The following is a 21435-nucleotide window of genomic DNA, read 5'->3' on the forward strand; positions in this document are numbered from 1 at the left end:
AAACCAGACTGTTTAAAACAAGGGGAAAAAGCAACCAAACAGTCTCCACTTTTCAAAGTCAAAGACTTCTGTCACATGAGGTACAGAAAGGATGATGTTTCTTGCACAAGTGTTTGACATAAGTGCTCACAACACTCAGATTGAAATTAACTGGCCCAGGTTACGTGCCATATCGCGAAAGGTCACTTCCATTTCAGAAAATGTGGAAACATATATTGGCCGGTAATTTCCGATAGGTAATCTACGCCCTTACCTGAGGGCTCCCGAGGTCCAGTCATTTCCGCCCCTGGGCGCCTTCACGACGAAATGCGCAGGGCCCACGTATCCCGGGGGGCGCAGGCGGTTCGCAAGCGTCCCTGGGATCACGTGGGTCAGGCGAGCCAATGGGAGAAGGGAATCTCCCTTCATACTTTTGACAGGTAGACCCATCAAATATATGAATGGGGATCACTGAAAAAACACATCAAAACATTAAATACATTTTTTAAAAACCATCACATTTTTAAAATGAGTTAAAATTACATTAAATTAAGTATTTTAAACATATTTAATTTTTTGAAAAAAAATTAAAGTTTTTTACGGGGCTAAAAATAAACTTACCTTTTTTAAAAGTATTTTTAAATTATAAATGATAAATTTTTTAAAAAACTTTTTAAAACTCATGCTGGTAAAAGCAGTGACGTAATAAAGACTCACTACGCACTTGGTTGTACATAAAGCAAGGCTTTAATCGACTTGTAACAAAACATGGAGGTCTAGTTAGTAGTCACTAGCTTCCTGTTTCTAGACTGTCTCTGGCCAAGTTGGGCCCACTTCCTGAGTTACTTCTTGTAGAAGTTGCGACTTATGACATTCTTCCTCCCTAAAAGGTTTGGAAGTCCAGTCTTCCTTTAACGGACTAGACGGACCAAAAATAGCCGTAGTCGTTTAGCTTTCTGCTTGTGACCGGAAGGCACGTCTCCCCGGACCGTGTCCTGGTCCCTGGGTCGCTTGGCCCATACCGGTAAGTCGGTAGAGTCCGCGTCGTCTTGATCGTCCTGTGGAGGCCTGGGAATATCATGACTCCGGGTGCGGGTCCCCACAGGTGCAGAGCTGGCCTCATCCTGGGTCGTAGCCGGAGATTGTCCAGTGTCCTGATTTTGGGTGGCCAGCCTACGGGGAGCGTTCGGCTCCCTGAGTTGATCCGGTAGCACTGCCGGCAGATCCCTCGATGTCCCAGGTAGGGCGTCATCTTCATAGGGGTGCGGAGTGTTGACATCATCATCGTGGGATCCTACATCATTCGGGCCCGTGTGACTGGTTGGGCAGGGAGCCAGATCTCTGAGCGAGACGGTGGACTCCCGGCCATCGGGGTACCGCACGTGCGCATACGTGAGGTTTACCTCCGTTAACTCCACCTCGTCAACAAGAGGGTCGTTCTTGGCCGACTGGACGAACCTCCGGAGTAGCACAGGGCCTGGAGCCACCAACCATGACGGTAGAGATGTCCCATGTGTAGAGCGACACCAGAACTTGAAGAATCGCTCATGAGGTGTGACATTAGTGGATGTGGAGAGAAGAGACCTGATATGTCGGGGAGCACAGTTTCCCACTGCTGGTCTGGTAGGTTGCGTGACCTCAGTGCCAGACGGACAACATTCCAGATGATGGCATTGTATCGTTCAACCTGTCCATTGCCGATTGGGTGATATGGTGTCTTACTCGAGGCGATTCCCCGTTGGGAGAGAGAACTTTTAAGTTCACTCGACATAAAGGAGGGATAATTTTTCCTTCGGCAGCTGTAGTCTTAGCAGTGGTTCTTGGGGGAGGAGCAGCTCCATAGATAGCAGCTGTGAAGCTAACAGGCATTCTCGACCGGTATACTTTAGAGGAGCGGCCTTTCTTGTTAACAGAGGCCCGTGACTGGCATACCTTGGAAAAGTGTCCTTTCTTGCTGCAATGATTGCAGGTCGCATTACGAGCCGGGCAAAATTTTCTGTAATGGAACGTACCTCCACAAAAGAAACACTTTCTTCCTGATTGCCAGGATGCTGCTAGGGCGGGGTCGTCATCAGCAAAGGCCTCTAGGGTAGGGTCGTCGTCCGTTAGAGTAGAGTCATCATCAGCGGGGGCATCCACCCGAGACCTATCGAAAGACTTATTAAGGGTGATGGCCGCCGCCCGTGCACGTGGTGGGAGATAAGTGTCAGCATTCTTCTTGGCCAAGTCCAGGGAACACGCCTGGTCATAAGCAGCCTGTAAATTGAGGGTTTTATTTTCCAGCAGGCGCTGACATATAAAAGGGGACACAATCGCGGATTAGTTCCTCTTGATACTGTTCAGCTGTAACCGCTTTAAGGTTACAATCTTTGCTGAGCCTGTGAAGTTTCTGGAGGAATTCATCGAGTGATTCCCCAGGCTGCTGCCGAGTTGTGGCCAGTAGGTGTCGAGCAAAGATTTCATTCGGGGACTTGACATATAGCTGCTGTAAAATTTCGATAGCAACGTCATAGTCTATACAGTCCTCAATATAATCATACACATGAGGGGATACGTAGTTAATAAGCATTCGTAACTTATTAGAGGCACCCACCCCACATTCTTCAAGAAAGTTGCTAAAGGTACGAAACCAATGCTTCCATACCTTTGCTGCCGCAGGTGCATTCGGGTCCAGGTCGAGACGAGCGGATCTAAGGAGTTTTTCCATGATGGATCAGTTTCTTGCCCAGGTCCCTTTCTGCAGTTCAAGTTGCAGCTGGTTGTTCCGAATCACCCAAGGTGTGGAGACGATAACAAGTCGATTAAATTGACGTAATAAAGACTCACTACGCACTTGGTTGTACATAAAGCAAGGCGTTAATCGACTTGTAACAAAACATGGAGGTCTAGTTAGTAGTCACTAGCTTCCTGTTTCCAGACTGTCTCTGGCCAAGTTGGGCCCACGCCCGAGTATTTATACTCCTCGGGCGGCGCCTCAGCTGGCCGTTCAGTAGTACTTCCTAAGCTACTTCTTGTAGAAGTTGCGATTTATGACAAGTAGGTCATATGCTGCTTTTACCAGGCGTAAGATTTTTAAGTGATTTCAGCGGGCGGAGGTTCTGCAGAAAGTGGAACTCTTCCCCCGCAGAGGCCCTTCTCCAGGGCAGGCGTCCGATCTGTCGAGAGGATTCTTTACAGATCGGAAGTGCCGGTTTTCAACGGATGCGCTTCGCATGCCTGAAACTGACATTTGCGAGGACCCTACGGGTGCGTACACACCCGTAGGGATTGAAAAATACGGGCCATTGTATAAAATGTTGTGCAAACTCCTTCCACATTGCCAAAGTTCCACTGTCACGTTGATTCAAAGTAGCTTTTGATGCACATCAACAAGGAACTGGCAGTATATTTCGGGAGTCGGGCTCGGGATCTGACTCCCAAGTGCACCGAAGGCAAGAGGTGACTCTTGTAATCACAGTGCAAAGCCCATTGGATTGCCTGGGAACTTTCAACTTAGTTTTCAATGTTTTGGACGCTAGCAGTGAAAATTTGTTCTCGCTGGATCTCTCTTACCATTAAAAGTTAATAGGCAGGCGAGTAACTATGGAATAAAATTAATATTCACTTAGAAAGGGATGGACGGGTTAATAAAGGATAGCCAGCAGGGATTTGTAAAAGGCAAGTGATGTCTGACAAATGTAAGAGTTTTTTTTGAGAAATAATGGAATATACTGTTAAAGGAAATGCAGTGGATGTTGTGTATATGGATTTTCAAAAGGAATTTGATAAGGTGTCATGCAGGAGGCATGTTGATGCAATTAAGGCTTACAGTATTGAAGAGAATCTTCTTCTTAAGCAGTCCCTCGGAACCGAGGATGACTTGCTTCCACATTAAAACTGTGTTCTCAGGTGACTGATGAGTCCAATGCAGGACCTACAGTCTCTGTCACAGGTGGGGCAGACGGTGGTTGAAGGGGCGGGTGGGTGGGGTGCTTGGGTTGACTTGCGCTGCCTGCGCTTGGCTTCCGCTTGCTCCCTGCGAAGAGACTCGAGGTGTTCGGCGCCTTCCCGGATGCTTCTCCTCCACTTTGTGCGGCCTTGGGCCAGGGATTCCCAGCTGTCGGTGGAGATGTTACACTTTTTCAAAGAGGCTTTGAGGGTGTCCTTGAAGCGTTTCCTCTGCCCACCTGGGGCTCTCTTGCCGTGCCGGAGCTCCGAGTAGAGCACTTGTTTTGGGAGTCTCGTATCGGGCATGCGGACAATGTGACCCATCCATCGGAGCTGATTGAGCGTGGTCAAAGCTTCGATGCTGGGGATGTTGGCCTGAGCAAGAACACTGACGTTGGTGTGCCTATCCTGCCAATGGATTTGCAGGATCTTGCGGAGGCAGCGTTGGTGGTACATCTCCAGTGCTTTGCGGTGCCTGCTGTACATGGTCCATGTCTCTGAGGCATACAGCAGGGCGGGTATTACTGCTGCTCTGTAGACCATGAGCTTAGTGCCGGGTTTGAGGTCCTGGTCTCAAGAGAATGTAGCAGTATCTACAGCAACCTGGCTAATTGACAGAAAACAGACAGTAATAGTTAATGGAGTCTATTCAGACTGGAGGGATATAAACAGTGATGTCTGCCAGGGGTCAAGTCCATTGCTCTTTTCAATAAGTACGTAAATTAACTGGACTTGATTTTTGAAAAAAGACTTGCATTTATATAGCACCTTTCACAGCCTCAGGATGTCCCAAAGTTCTTTACAGCCAATGAAGTACTTTAAGCAAGCTTTTTTGAAGTGTAGTCACTGTTGTAATGTAGGAAAGGCGGCAGCCAATTTGCGAACAGCAAGCTCCCACAAACAGCAATGTGAAAATGACCAGATAATCAGGTTTTTTTTTTAGTGATGTTGACAGATTTGTCAAACACGATTTCCCTTTCATTAATCCTATTATTATTTTCTAAGTGCCCTGTTACCACGTCCTTAATAATAGATTCTAGCATTTTCCCTACTACTGATGTAGATTGTGAATAGCTGAGGCCCAAGCACTGATCCTTGAGGTACCCCACTAGTTACAGCCTGCCAACCCAAAAATGAAGCTCGCTCACTAATAAGAATGTCCAATTTCCAAAATAAAAATACTTGGACAAATCCCATTTTTTTTTTCATGAGCCTCTGTTAATTTGCCTGGTTAGTAAAGCAAGATTATAAGGAGATCTTGCTTATGGTGTTAAAACAAATGAAGCTTTCCAACACAATGTTACTGTCGATTTTAGATGTCACATCTGCAATCCTTTAGGAAAATATAGTCGAGCCTGGAACAACTATGTTGTACTGACACTTTATTAACAGCAATATTGTTCACAGCAGTGTCAGCCGTGGCTCAGTGGGCAGCACTCTCTACCTCTAAGTCAGAAGGTTGTAGGTTCAAGTCCCCGCTCCAGAGACTTGAGCACAAAAATCATGCAGTGCTGAGGGAGTGCTGCTCTGTCGGAGGTGCCGTCTTTCAGATGAGACGTTAAACCGAGGCCCTGTCTGCTCTCTCAGGTGGGCGTAAAAGATTCCATGGCACTATTTCAAAGAAGAGCAGGGGAATTCTCCCAGGTGTCCTGGCCAATATTTATCTCTCAATCAGCATCACTAAAACAGATTATCTGGTCATTATCACATTGCTGCTTGTGGGAGCTTGCTGTGCGCAAATTGGCTGCCATGTTTCCTACTTTACAACAGTGGCTGCACTTTGAAAAATGCTTTGGGACATCTGGTGGTTGTGAAGGGCGCTATATAAATGCAAGTCTTTCACACATTTATAGGCAATCTACGCTTTAATTAAGTACATTCTATTCACACCTGCATTCAGCAATTTGCTAGAAAGAAGTAATTGGTTCCGGATTTTTTTTTCCGTCAAAAGAAGCCTTCATATAATGTGTAATTGTAGTAAACACTCTTCAGTTGCATAATGTTTCAGCAAATAATTCTTTAAGTTTTACTGCTGAAAATATGTATTAAAACAAGTCCGATCTTGTATACCTTTTCAGACCTAGACCTGTGATATACAGTTCCATACGGTAAGGTCTTATTACAAGCATGTCCTGTTTATGTTCTTGCAATAGGAGTTTATTGTACAAATCTTTCCAGTTTGAAGTAGCTACTGCCACCAGTTTAACCACTTTCAGTCTTTATCTCAACACAATATAAAGTGAATCAATAAATGTAAATTTACTTTGTATCTTTTGTTTTAAACCTGTGGTTTAAAGAGACTTTAGAGGGTGCACAGTGGGGAATAGGTAAACACGCAATTCATTCCACTCACCAGCAAGAACCTTGGACTTCCATGATTTCATAATTTGTGGATTATTTGGTTCTCCACGTGCATGGAATAAACAGGGTAAATAGGGAAATTTTTTTTAAAATTTGTTCACGGAATGTGGGTGTCGCTGGCAAGGCCAGCACTTATTACTCATCCCTGATTGCCCTTGAGAAGGTGGTGATGAGCCGCCTTCTTGAACCGCTGCAGTCCGCATGGTGAAGGTACTCCCACAGTGCTGTTGGGGAGGGAGTTCCAGGATTTTGACCCAGCGTCGATGAAGTATCGGCGATACGTTTCCAAGTCAGGAATACTGGCTTGCATAGTTGAATTCTTTTGTTCACACACACCAATTCAAAACAGTTTGGTGTAAAATTTGCACTCATCTGTGAACAGCAGGTTGCAAACAACAGCTAAGACACCCACCTGGAACACAGCGTTACAGCTTATTGATGCATTTTTAATGGGTGTATAATCCTTTTTTTTAAAAGCACAACATCAACATAACTGAGTTTGGTTGTAATTATGGTGCACTAATCCTTATTGTGTGTCATGTTTCACACTTTATTGTCATTTTGCATTAAATATTTACATGTTTGGAAGATAAAACGCGTGTTCAAATTATTATACCAAAACCAAAGGATTTTGAATTGAGAGATAGTTCAGTATGTATTTCTTAGAATTACTTTTAAATAGAGTGCAATGCATTGGGCATAAATTGTTGGAAAAGTGACTATGGAATAATGGTCATAGATTCATGGAATGATACAGCACAGTAGGAGGCCGTTCGGCCCATCATGCCTGTGCCGGCTCTTTGAAAGGACTATCCAATTAGTCCCACACCCCCCGCCCTTTCTCCATAGACCTGCAAATTTCCCCCCTTCAAGTATTTACCCAATTTCCTTTTGAAAGTTATTATTGAATCTGCTTCCACCGTCCTTTCAGGCCGCACATTTCAGATTATAACAACTCGCTGCTTAAAAAATGTTCTCCTCATCTCGCCTCTGGTTCTTTTGCCAATTACCTTAAATCTGTGTCCTCTAGTTACCAACCATTCTGCCACGGGAAACAGTTTCTCCTTATTAAGTCTATCAAAACCAGTCATGATTTCGATGAAGTAATGGAGAGGGTGGATAAGGGTAGTGTGGTTGATGTTGTGTATATGGACTTCAAAAATCTCCCCTTAACCTTCTCTGCTCTAAGGAGAACAACCCCAGCTTCTCTAGTCTCTCCACATAACTGAAGTTCTGCATCCCTAGTACCATTCTAGTAAATCTCTTCTCCACCCTCTCCAAGGCCTTGACATCCTTCCTAAACTGTGGTGCCCAGAATTGGACACAATACTCCAGCTGGGTCCTAATCAGTGATATATAAAAGCTTAGCATAACTGCCTTGCTTTTGTACTTTATGCCTGTATTAATGAAGCCCAGGATCCTGAAAGCCTTTTTAACTGATTTCTCAACCTGCCCTGCCACCTTCAAAGATTTGTGTACATACACCCCCAGATCTCTCTAACCCTGCACCCCCTTTAAATTTGCAACATTTAATTTATATTATCTCTCCTCATTCTTCCTACCAAAATGTATCACTTCACATTTCTCTGCATTAAATTGCATCCGCCAAGTGTCTGCCCATTTTGTCTATGTCTATGTCCTCCTGCAGTCTGTTACTATCCTTCTCACTGTTTACTACATTTCTGAGTTTTGTGTCATCTGAAAACTTTAAAATTATCTCCCCTATACCCAAGTCCAAGTCATTAATATATATCAAAAAGAGCAGTGGTCCCAACAACGACCCCTAGGGGATATCACTGCTTCACTTCCCTCCAGTCTGAAAAACAACTGTTCACCATTACTACAATAGCAAAATACTGCGGATGTAGAAGGGTTTCGACCCGAAACATTGACTCTGTTTCTCTCTCCACGGATGTTGCCTGGCCTGCTGAGTTTTTCCAGCATTTTCTGTTGTTATTTTGTTCACCATTACTCTCTGCCTTCTGTCTCTCAGCCATTGTTGTATCCATGCAGCCACTGCATCTTTAATCCCATGGGCTTCTATTATGCTAACAAGTCTATTATGTGGCACTTTATCAAACGTCTTTTGAAGTCCATATACACAACATCAACCGCACTACCCTTATCCACCCTCTCCGTTACTTCATCAAAGAACTCGATCAGGTTAGTCAAAGATTGTTTCCCTTTATCAAAGCCATGCTGGCTTTCATTTATTAACCCATATTTTTCCAACTGACAATTAATTATGTCCCGGATTAATGTCGCTAAAAGTTTCCCCACCACTGACTGACCTGTAATTTTGGGTTTATTCCTCTCCCCTTTTTTGAACAGGGCTGGAACATTTGCAATCCTCCAGTTCTCTGGCACTATTGGCAGCATCCTCTTCTCTAATGCAAAGTATTCATTTAATACCTCAGCCATGCCCTCTGCCTCTACAAGATTATCTTTTTGGTCTCTAATTAGTTCCACCCTTCCTTTGACTATCCTTTTACTATTTATTTGTTTATACGTAGAAGACTTTTGGGTACCCTTTATGTTACTCTCTTTGTCCCTCTTTCCTTTTTCAGTTCTCCTCTGTCTATGGCCTCGCTCCTCCCTATCTCTGTAATCTCCTTCAGCACCCCGCCACCCCCTTCCCCCCCCCTCTCCTCCCCCCCCCCGAGCTATCTGCGCTCCTCTAATTCTGCTCTCGAGCATCCCCGATTTTAATCGCTCCACCATTGGTGGCCGAGCCTTCTGTTACCTCGGCCCTAAGCTCTGGAATTCCCTCCCTAAACCTCTCCGCCTCTCTTTCCTCCTTTAAACCGCTCCTTAAAACCTACCTCTTTGACCAAGCTTTTGGTCACCTGCCCTAATTTCTCCTTATGTGGCTCGGTGTCAAATTTTTTGGCTTATAATACTCTTGTGAAGCGCCTTGGGACGTTTTACTACGTTAAAGGCGCTATAGAAATACAAGTTGTTGTTGTACGTTCTGTATTCTGCTTGGTTCTCTACTGTATTATTATTCTGTATTATGAACCTGACATTTATCATAAGTCTCCTTTTTCTGTTTCATTTTAATCTCTGTATCTTTAGTCATCCAGGGAGGTCTATCATTAGAAGCCCTTCCTTTCCCCCTCGTGGGAATGTGTCTAGGGTTAGGGTTAGGGTTAACCCTACATGCAGTGTTCCCAAACTAGCTCCTCTTTGAAGGCCTCCCATTGCTCATTTACTGTTTTACCCATCAATCTTTGATTCCAATCCACCTGGCCAGATCCCTTTTCAACTCACTGAAACTGACCCTCCTCCAGTTGAGTATTTTCACGTTTGATTTTGGCTTTTTCCATAACTACGCTAAACCTAATGATACTGTGATCACCGTTTTGCAACTGCGCTCCCACTGAAACACGCTCCCCTTGCGTGTGATCGCCGCCTGGAACATGCACTCTAGGAAATTCTCAGCCTCCTGTACGGCCTCTAGCTACTCCAGCCGCTCCTCAAGCTCAGAAACTCCGAGTTTGAGTTTGAGCAAGTGGGGGCACGTCCTGCACACGTGGTTATCCAGGACACACGTGGCGTTCCGGTATGGTACACTCATTGCAAGCAACGGGCCTCGGCTGTCCCATCATTTTGCTTAAAAGTCTATCTACTTATGTTTTATATATATATATTTATTTATATATACATATATATATGTTTGTAGTTTCATATCCCCTTACTCCTATTCAATGTTCCCTCTAATATTTTTGGGCACTGCACCTCCCCTATAAGGGGCTGTGCGGGCCATTCAACATACCGTGCATGTTTTTACATTCAAAAGCTGGCAAGCCGGCTGCGCGGGTTCACAGCAATCACAGAAACCCCACAGTGCAGATAGAGGCCATTTTGGCCCATCGAGCCTGCACCGACACATATCCCACCCGATCCCCGTAACCCCTACACCAACACATATCCCACCCTATCCCCGTAACCCCACGTATTTAATCCCCCTAACACTAAGGATCAATTTATCATAGCCAATCAACCTAACCCGCACATCTTTGGACTGTGGGAGGAAACCGGAGCACCCGGAGGAAGCCCACGCAAACACGGGGAGAATGTGCAAACTCCACACAGACAGTCACCCGAGGCCGGATTCGAACCCGGGTCCCTGGCGCTGTGAGGCAACAGTGCTAACCACTATGCCACCGTGCTCCCTTGGAGCGCAGTGTGGCTGCGCAGCTGAAAGGGAACGTCGCTCCTATTTATACAACAACAAACATAGAAACATAGAAGATAGGAGCAGGAGCAGGCCATTCGGCCCCTCGAGCCTGCTCCGCCATTCAATGCGATCATGGCTGATCATCCAATTTCAGTACCCGGTCCCTGCTTTCTCCCCATACCCCTTGATCCCTTTAGCCTTAAGAAATATATCCAACTCCTTCTTGAATATATTTAATGAATTGGCCTCAACTGCCTTCTGTGGTGGAGAATTCCACATGTTCACCACTCTCTGGGTGAAGAAATTCCTCCTCATTTCTGTCCTAAATGGCCAACCCCTTATCCTTAGACTGTGACCTCTGGTTCTGGACTCCCCGACCATCGGGAACATCCTTCCTGCATCTAGTCTGTCTAGTCCTGTCAGAATTTTATAAGTTTCAATAAGATCCCCTCTCATTCTTCTAAACTCCAGCGAGTACAAGCCAAATCGTCCCAATCTCTCCTCATACATCATTCCTGCCATCCCAGGTATCAGCCTGGTGAATCTTCGCTGAATTCCTTCCATGGCAAGAACATCCTTCCTCAGATAAGGCGACCAAAACTGCACACAATACTCAAGATGTGGTCTCACCAAGGCCCTGTACAACTGCAGCACGACATCCTTGTTCCTGTACTCAAACCCTCTCACTACAAAGGCCAACATACCATTTGCCTTCTTAACCGCCTGCTGCACCTGCATGCTTACCTTCAGTGACTGGTGCACAAGGACACCCAGGTCTCGTTGCACTTCCCCTTCTCCCAATCTATTGCCATTCAGATAATAATCTGCCTTCCTGTTTTTGCCACCAAAGTGAATAACCTCACATTTATCCACGTTATATTGCATCTGCCATGTTTTTGCATTTATATCGCGCCTTTAATGTAGTAAAACATCCCAAGGCGCTTCACAGGAATATTATAAGTCAAAAAATGATTTAATTATTTACGTATATCAGATTTTTATTTAACGCAATTTGGATCACTTTAATGTTGGTATCTTCGACTTAATTAATTTAAATTTTATCCCCTTAGATCTAATTAATTACTCTGTATCTATTTACTTAATTACTGCTTACTTAGTATATATTACCTATAGTTGCCCTGATAATTCTTCCATAATACTAATTATCAAATACATACATGTGTCCAGTAATGCCATGTTATAAATGGTTGCGTTAGTGGGACAGACTTTATCCCTTTTTACACGGGGGAGTGGAACAGCTGGAACTACTTTCTCCTGAACCACCAGCAGTTAAAATAACAAAACTCAAACAGCTGTTGCTTGTATTCAGCACCATGAAGTGTTGCTCTCATTATAAAAGCTACCACTTAATAACGCCCCTACTTCACGGTACTTTGTTCTACATAAGGGGAAACATTTGACCACCGTACCAGGCCAAATTTAAGTTCATTTTAAAACTTTAATAAAATAACAGGAAGCTAGAACGCCTACAATGCAAAACTACAATGCATAGAAATGCGTTGAATGAAGTGTTTTCTCCACTTGTAAGAGAAATTTGTATAACTCACTTTGTCACCCATGAGAGATATATTTGTCCCCATTCAGCGAATAAACATATTATTTAACAACTTATTTTACAGTACACTCTCTTCAATTATAATGTAATAAAGGGGTGATATAATATATGCATATATTTCCCCCCAGTTTACATTACAAAGGTAGCATGGTAGCATTCTCCTGATAAAATGACATACATGTACAAATTTGGATAGCAAATGCTGTGCTCTTGATCTCTTGTATTGGGAGTATTAAATAGACACTGATGAATGATATTACTCATTGCTTACCTCAAGGTGCTAGCACTTTCATTTTCACAGCGACTGCAAGGATCATTAGGATATAATTGTTTCCTATTGTGCAGCACCTCCCAAATCCGTGACCTCTACTACCTGGAAGGACAAGGGCAGCAGGCACATGGGAACACCACCACCCCCAAGTTCCCCTCCAAGTCACACACCATCCTGACTTGGAAATATATCGACCGTTTCTTCATCGTCGCTGGGTCAAAATCCTGGAACTCCCTCCCTAACAGCACTGTGGGAGTACCTTCGCCACACGGACTGCAGCGGTTCAAGAAGGTGGCTCACCACCACCTTCTCGAGGGCAATTAGGGATGGGCAATAAATGCTGGCCTTGCCAGCGACGCCCACATCCCAGGAGCAAATAAAAAAAAGTCCATAATCCTTCTCTGATGACGCTTAATAAATACTGGCATGAAAGTGATAGGAAACCTAAGTTGTGACTCAGATGGATTTCCATGCTAGTTTCATACCATGAAAGTTTGCATCACCAACTTTAGTGTACACTGACTTTCACACAGGGGAAACGCAAGTAATGTAGCAAAAATATTCTCCCTCATAGACTGCAGGAAATAATACGGTGGTACATTTATACTCCAAACCCCTTGCATGTTGTCTAAGAACAAGGAGAGGCTTTTCCCATTTAGCAATCACACTGACAGAAGAAAACTGACACTCACATCTGCTGCTACTTCTCCCAGTTTTTTTAAAATCATATATGGGATGTGAGCATCGCTGGCAAGGCCAGCATTTATTGCCCATCCCTAATTGCCCTTGAGGTGGTGGTGAACCGCTTTCTTGAACCACTGCAGTCCGTGTGGTGAAGGTACTGTTAGGGAGGAAGTTCCACAATTTTGACCCAGCGACGATGAAGGATTGGCGATATACTTCTAAATCAGGATGGTGTGCGACTTGGAGGATAACTTGGAGGTGGTGGTGTTCCCATGTGCCTGCTGCCCTTGTCCTTCTAGGTGGAAGAGGTCGTGGGTTTGGGAGGTGTTGTCGAAGAAGCCTTGGCGAGTTGCTGCAGTGCATCTTGTAGATGGTACACACTGCAGCCACGGTGCGCCAGTGGTGGAGGGAGTGAATGTTTAAGGTGGTGGATGGGGTGCCAATCAAGCGGTCTGCTTTGTCCTGGATGGTGTTGAGCTTCTTGAGTGTTGTTGGAGCTGCACTCATCCAGGCAAGTGGAGAGTATTCCATCACACTCCTTACTTGTGCCTTGTAGATGGTGGAAAGGCTTTGGGGAGTCAGGAGGTGAGACACTCGCCACAGAATACCTAGCCTCTGACCTTCGCATTTATTGAATTATATTTATGTTTTGTCTAAGTTCAACTCCAGACTCCTCATGCTCGGCAATGACAATCGCTTTTTTGGGAATAAATATAGCTTTTTTTCTGTATTTCACTATAATAAAAACAACCACAGCTCGAATTATTGTCATAGGTTGAGATTATACCTCACTACTTTTCATTTGCAAACGGCCTTATCTTACCTTAACCTCCATCACTCATTTAATGCTGATTGCAACCAATTCAAAACTGAGATTGATAGATTTGTGTCAGGCAAGGATATTAATGTTACAGCATCTAGGCAGGTAGAAGGAGTTACGATACAGAACAGCCATGATCTAATGGAATGGCAGAACAGGCTCAAGGGACTGAATGGCCTCCTCCTGTTCCTATGAATTATTTTGCCCCAACATTGAGACAGCAGATCGGAGCGGCCCAGGACAAAGATGCCCCCTTCTCTCTCATAAAGACCACGTGGCGTGGTCAGCACTGGAGGGCGGGCTTCAAAACATTTGGAGCTATTGCAGCAAATCAGAAAATGTGCCCTTTATGCCTGAATTTTGCAAGTTTCTGTGCAAAAAGTGCTGCTGTTCTGCAAATCCAGGCAGACTTTTGTGACTGGAAGCCTGTGTCCAGTGTTGTACCGCAGGGATCGATGCTGCGTCCCTTTGCTGTTTGTAGTGTACATTAATGATTTAGATATGAATGTAGGAGGTATGATCAGTAAGTTCGCAGATGACACGAAAATTGGTGGAGTGGTAAATAGTGAGGAGGGAAACCTCGGGCTACAGGACAATATAGACGGGTTGGTCAGATGGGCAGAACAGTGGCAAATGGAATTTAACCCTGAAAAGTGTGAGGTGATGCATTTTGGGAGGACTAACAAGGCAAGGGAATACACGCAGAATGGTAGGGCCCTAGGGAGGACAGAGGATCAGAGAGACCTTGGTGTGCATGTACATAGATCCCTGAAGGCAGCAGGACAGGTAGATAAGGTGGTTAAAAAGGCATATGGGATACTTGCCTTCATTAGCCGAGGCATAGAATATAAGAGCAGGAAGGTTATGATGGAGCTGTACAAAACGCTAGTTAGGCCACAGCTGGAATACTGTGTGCAGTTCTGGTTGCCACACTATAGGAAGGATGTGATTGCATTAGAGAGGGTGTAGAGGAGATTCACCAGAATGTTACCTGGGCTGGAGCGCTTCAGCTATGAAGAGAGGCTGGACAGGCTGGGGTTGTTTTCCTTAGAGCAGAGAAGGCTGAGGGGGGACCTGATTGAGGTGTACAAAATTATGATGGGTAGCTAGGACCTTTTCCCCTTAGTAGAGGGGTCAATAATCAGGGGGCATAGTTTCAAGGTAGGGGGCAGGAGGTTTAGAGAGGATTTGAGGAAAAACTTTTTCACCCAGAGGGTGGTTGGAATCTGGAACTCACTGCCTGAAAGGGTGGTGGAGGCAGGAACCCTCACAACATTCAAGAAGCATTTAGATGAGCACTTGAAATGCCATAGCATACAAGGCTATGGACCAAGTGCTGGAAAATGGGATTAGAATAGACAGGGCTTGATGGCTGACGTGGACACGATGGGCCGAAGGGCCTCTTTCTGTGCTGTATAAATCTATGATTCTATGACCCCAAATCCCAGAGCCTGAAATCGTTCAAGTTTGTGATGTCCTGTGATGTCACCCAAATCCCTAAGAATGTAAAATAACAACAGAAAACGCTGGAAAAACTCAGCAGGCCAGGCAGCATCCGTGGAGAGAGAAACAGAATCAACGTTTCGGGTCGAAACCCTTCCTTGTGGTTTTATTTCTTGGCATATATGCAATTTACTGTTAACTGTGATGTAAACTGGTTGATTGGATTATTTTTAGCACATCCCAATTTATTTGTGACTTTAGCAATAGCACAGACATTAATATATATAGGAACATAGGAACAGGAGGAGGCCATTCAGCCCCTCGAGCCTGTTCCGCCATTCAGTGAGATCATGGCTGATCTGCGACCTAACTCCATATACCCGCCTTTGGCCCATATCCCTTAATACCTTTGGTTAACAGAAATCTATCAATCTCAGATTTAAAATTAACAATTTTAAATCAATTGTCGTTTGCGGAAGAGAGTTCCAAACCTCTACTACCCTTTGTGTGTAGAAGTGTTTCCTAATTTTACTCCTGAAAGGTCTGGCTCTAATTTTTAAACTCTGCCCCCTAGTCCTAGAATCCCCAACCAGCGGAAATAGTTTCTCTCTATAAAGAAAAAAGAAAGACTTGCATTTCTATAGCGCCTTTCATGACCACCGGATGTCCCAAAGCACTTTACAGCCAATGAATTACTTTTGGAGTGTAGTCACTGTAGTAATTTAGGAAACGCGGCAGCCAATTTGCGCACAGCAAGCTCCCACAAACAGCAATGTGACAATGGCCAGATCATCTGTTTTTGTTATGTTGATTGAGGGATAAATATTGGCCCCAGGACACCGGGGATAACTCCCCTGCTCTTCTTCAAAATAGTGCCACGGGATCTTTTACATCCACCTGAGAGGGCAGACGTTAACATTCCTATCTACCCTATCTGTTCCCCTTAATATCTTGAAAACTTTGATCGGATCACCCCTTAACTTTCTAAATTCTAGGGAATAAAACCCAGTTTTTGTGTAATCTTTCCTTGTAAATTAACCCTTGAAGTCCAGGTATCAGTCTATAATAAAAACAGAAAACTCAGCAGGTCAGGCAGCATCCATGGAAAGAGAAACAGAGTTAACATTTCAGGTCAAGGACCTTCCATCAGAACCTTATCATTCTATCTATATATATATATATATAGTTTACTTCAACAGTTAACAGCTTGGGAATTTAAGAACATTGTTATTTTGCATGTATACTGTGTTAATCACCGGGGAATCCAGGAAGTGTATTCACAGCACTGAAGCCAAGAAACTGCAAAGGTGGAGAGAAAAAAGACTATTAATTAGATACCAACCTACTGTAATTAGCAGCAGGTGCAGTCTCGCCTCCTGGAGACGTTAGACTATTTCGCCAAAAATATCAATAGCCTTAGTGAATTTCAAAAGTTTTGGATGTGAAGGGTGCATTGCAGTGCCTATCCTAATCCCTCCCGCCCACCTTTTTGCCAAGACGATCTAAGAGAGGCAGAGAGTGTGTTGACGCCAGTGTCTGGTTGGTTGCAGGGAGAAGTTGTTGCTCTGCCAACTCCAGCTCTCTCCTTCTCACCAATTAAAGGATCAAAATAAAAGTTGTTAGCACCTGAACCGGTGACTCATCTGCCCGATTCTGTGTGGGATCACTTTTGAAATATGCATGGATTTACATGTGGCCTGTGACACTATTACTCCCCAAAGTAGCATTTTCATATAGAAACATAGGAACAGGAGTAGGCCATTCAGCCCCTCGAGCCTGTTCCGCCATTCAATGAGATCGTGGCTGATCTGCGACCTAACTCCATCCACCCGCCTTTGCCCCATATCCCTTAATACCTTTGGTTAACAAAAATCCATCAATCTCAGATTTAAAATTAAGAATTGATCTCGCATCAATTGCCACTTGCGGAAGAGAGTTCCAAACTTCTACCACCCTTTTGTGTAGAAGTGTTTCCTAATTTCACTCCTGAAAGGTCTGGCTCTAATTTTTAGACTCTGCCCCCCTAGTCCAGAGAAAGCTACAGGCATGGTTTGCTTTTTCTCTCTGCGGGGCACATTCGTTTCCTTTCTGTCCCACAGTGCCATTCGCTACTGACAAGATAGATTTACATATCCAAATATAATTCGTTACATATCCGTCTCTCTCTCCCCTCCCCGTCGCTGGGTATAATGCAATCACCGCTTACTGTAAATTGTAAAGATTTGAAACCTCCCAGTTAAAGAGTGAAACCAGTGTGCGCTGTGACCCAAACTGGAATCAAACTTACTCTATTGCTTTAACTACTTTTAGCCTTCGTGTGAACCTTTAAGGGAGTTTACTGCGTGTCTAACAGGCTGAGTCGGTTCTTACAGTGTATTTGCCGAGGGTGTGTAAATGGCTCAAAGGCTGATTTGGGGATTATAAGGTAACGCTGTGTAGTGCTTCTTTTTAATCGTGTTAAAATAGACATCGAGGCAAGTTTTCTTTACACCTGAGCAAGGTGCTGACGGACATGTATCACCGAACAATAAATGACTTCAACCCATTAAACTCTATCCAGTTTAACGCGTGCTTTTTTTTCTAGTGTTTATGTGTAGGAGGTGGGATGAATGATGTTAAGACAATCTCAATTTCTGGGTTAATTTGACCTCGGAGTAACCCTCACACAAAATTACCATTGGTCCTATTTAAATGAGCCGGTGATCAGCCACTGGGAGTTTAGTGGGCGGAGTGAGGGCTCTCTGGCGCTGGAGTTTGGGGCTTTCAGAACAGGGCAGAGTTCCGTGCAGATCAGGAACACATTCCAAGTCCTCTGGATTCCTACAGTTCACGCCACACCTGATTTGGTGCTAAAATGATGGAAACGTTTCCCGATAAGGAGAGCTATGATCCGGAAGGGATCAGCGACGATTCATCTGTCAGAGACGAGCCAATACTGGACAAGGCTGGGGGCAAGGAGTCCATGGAGAAGGTGGACCTTTCTCAAAAGCCACCGTATTCTTATGTGGCCTTAATAGCCATGGCAATAAAGGAGAGCCAGGAGAAGAGGCTCACCCTCAATGGCATCTACCAATATATCGTCGCCAAATTTCCTTACTATGAAAAAAATAAGAAAGGATGGCAAAATAGCATCAGGCACAACCTCAGCCTGAACGAGTGTTTTGTCAAAGTTCCCAGAGAAGGTGGAGGAGAGAGAAAGGGGAATTACTGGACTTTGGATCCAGCTTTTGAAGACATGTTTGATAAAGGGAATTACAGGAGGCGAAGGAGGGTCAAGAGGCCGTATAGACCGTCCTCATCTCCGTTTCTGCCTGGAAAGCCCTGTGTGAATTATTCGGACCCGTTTTACTACCAGACCCCCAAGTATCTGCAGTCTCCCTTTGCGAGCAATTCCTGGCCAATGGGGCAAGGACAGCAGAACGCCTCAATGACCTACCACCCGTCCTGCCAGGCTGCTAACGGCAATGTCAGCCCGGTTCAAATGAATGGACTTGCCTCGTCTTACGGCCCTTACACTCGAATGCAGAGCTTGCCCTTGGTCCCGGGGCCCGCTAGCCCTTATGCCGGCATGAACCAACAGATGAGCCCGGGGACGCTCGCAGCGAGCAGCGGATACCAGCTCTCCTGTGCCCGGCAACCCGAGGTGCCGGTCATGCATTGCTCCTATTGGGAATACGGACCTATGACCACCAGAATGGATATGTAACTTTCCAAGACATTTAAAATACATATCATCACTGACGGTGGTAAGACGTTTTCTTTGAAAGTGCCAAAAAACAAAAAGCTTGAATTGTTTTCCTGGGTTTTTTTTTTATTTTTGCAAACTTAAGGCACATTTGCTGGAAAAAATTGAATGGACCCAGCATCTCAAACCAAGACAAGTGTTTAGTTAAAAGCTGACGTTGAGCCTGGGTTGTGAAAGAAGTTGGTACCAAATGGGCGCCGAAAACTTGTGTTTCCTTTGTCAGAAAGAAAAATGGACCATTATTAAAAAAAAAGGAGCGTTTGTTATTTGAACTTGTTAACAGGGTTTATTTACATAAATAGTGCTTTAAAACGTTTGACCGTATGTTGTGCTTTAATTTGTGAATTTTGAGCTGTTTGTCTTTAGTAAATACAATGTTCTACAAAAAAGTTTAAAAAAAAATAAGATCCAATGTTAAAAACGTTATCGACGTTCTAACAGATGAAGGTTTTGGACCAATGTCAAGTGTCGATGCATAGCACTTTTGTGTATTTTTTTTGTCAAAATAAATGTTTTTTCAAGAATTCTAGTGTCACTAACTTCAATGCTAGCCGCTGTTGAAATGAGCAACTACCTAACTATATTCTTCCGACTACTTAATAAGTTAACAGGCAACCTGCGAATTCGAGTACAGCTCGTTCGCTTGTGGTAAAACTATTAATTTGTCTCAAAACATTTTGTTAATTTGGAGTTTTGTTTTACCGAGTCTTACATAAATGTAAAGCACTTTAAGTCAAAAAAAATACTCAAGTGAAAGTTAATTTTAAAACAGGAAAATAAATCAGTTTTTGATGTCCGGTTACCATCAGAAAATCTGTTTGGGGCAATTTCCTTACACAAGGGATTCCTATATCTAATACCTATCTTTGCATATCCTTGTATTTCAATAAATTATAGAAAATACAGTAATTCGAAAATGCTGTCAAATTGTAGCATTGGTTGTTAAACCAGCCAGTCTGTATGCAGGACTGTTTGCAAAAGATTTATACAAATTGAATCAGTATTGAATCTTAGCGGTCGAGGAAAGCGGAAACCCACAAGTGTTTTACAGTCCTGTGAGAATTTGTTAATCACACAAATTCAATACAGAATTGATCTAACAAAATCTTTGCAAGAGGTTCAGATTCCAAAGAGGACAGTAAAATACAAATGCTTTTTTTTAATGGTTCTTACATAAGGCCCCAAGCACATAAGTGATTAATATATTTTCGTAAATAATGATTCCTTCGTGTGACTTAAATGAGAGGGAGTTTTTATAAGTTTAACGTCTAACTCATATATATTTGTACCCTTGCACGGTTTATTAATTGCTACAAAAGTCAGAAACAACACTCTCAGTTTTATTACTGTTGTCACTTAGCGCAAGGTACCTCGGATGAGCCTGGTCAAATTGGCAGTCGTTTGGAAGGATTACCCTGCCTGTACAGATGCCATGAAATATTAGGAGACTCTAGCGAGTTAAAAAGGGCTGCACAGATTTGTGTTTCCAGCTGCATGTGAATAGAAGAGGAAAGAGACCCTCTCGTTAATCGAAATCGTACTTCTTTCTATTCCTTAGTAATAGACGCAGGTCGCTAGAAAACCGGCTGTATGTTAAGAGAGCAGTAACAACTTTGAACTAGGGCATCTCATGGGCGATTTTAACAGCGCTGCATTTTCCGCAGAATTGAAGCATATTGGAAAAAAAAATAGAACAGTGAAATCATTTTTTTTGAACCGGGGCTGTAAATGCACAAAGGCAGTTTTCAGAAGATCCCACTGTATAACATAAACAACAGAAGACAAACGTTACAGGGTCTGCAGGTGAAATCAGACAGCTGTCTAAAAGATGGCTAGAGAGAGCTCAGTGGCAAGACAAGTGAAACCATTCTGTGTTTAAAAAGTGAAAGAAAAGAATAATTATAAATAGCGTTTCCATTTTTTTAAATCGATGGTTTTTTTCCCAATAACTCCATTTATCGGAATGCTGTTCATTGTATCGATGTTGCAGTATCAAAAGCAAAATACTGCGGATGCTGGAAATCGATATAAAAACAGAAAATGCTGGAAACGCTCAGCGGGTCAGGCAGCATCTGTGGAGAGAGAGAAAGAGAGTCAACGTTTCAGGTCGGTGACCCTTCGTCAGAACGTTTTCAGTTTTGATCATCATCTGTGCTTATTTCAAACCTATTTTAAAAGGATTTAAGTTCAATGTTAAAACGTTTCGAATTTATTTTGTGAGTAACTTAAAAGGAGAAATATCAAATATTCAAAGATACACTGTTATGATGCTAATGTCACAGATAAAGTATGTGCGATTTAAAATGCAAGACAATAATTACCGTCCAGAGTTTAGTATGAAGGAGATATGTTTAACTAGAAAACACCTCTCACTGTGGGAGATTTATAAGCAATGGGGAAATGCTATTGCTCACAAATTGTACTTACATTTCCCGTGAGAGTATTTGAG

General features: G+C 43.6%; 1 protein-coding gene across 1 annotated transcript; it reads left to right on the plus strand.

Annotated features, from left to right (window-relative positions):
* Positions 1–13292: 13292 nt before the first annotated feature.
* On the plus strand, positions 13293–19544 carry foxl2l (forkhead box L2-like). The gene has a single exon (XM_085967369.1). It carries the CDS (start codon positions 18096–18098, stop codon positions 18945–18947), a length of 852 nt encoding a protein of 283 aa, XP_085823495.1. The 5' UTR covers positions 13293–18095; the 3' UTR covers positions 18948–19544.
* Positions 19545–21435: the final 1891 nt, after the last annotated feature.

This window comes from Somniosus microcephalus, chromosome 25 (genome assembly GCF_052327205.1).
Source record: "Somniosus microcephalus isolate GS21.2 chromosome 25, FLI_Smic_1.0, whole genome shotgun sequence".
NCBI classification, from domain to species: Eukaryota; Metazoa; Chordata; class Chondrichthyes; order Squaliformes; family Somniosidae; genus Somniosus; species Somniosus microcephalus.

Excerpts from the sequence above, each read along its gene's own strand:
- foxl2l (XM_085967369.1), top strand. The coding sequence starts at position 18,096 with ATGATGGAAACGTTTCCCGATAAGGAGAGCTATGATCCGGAAGGGATC.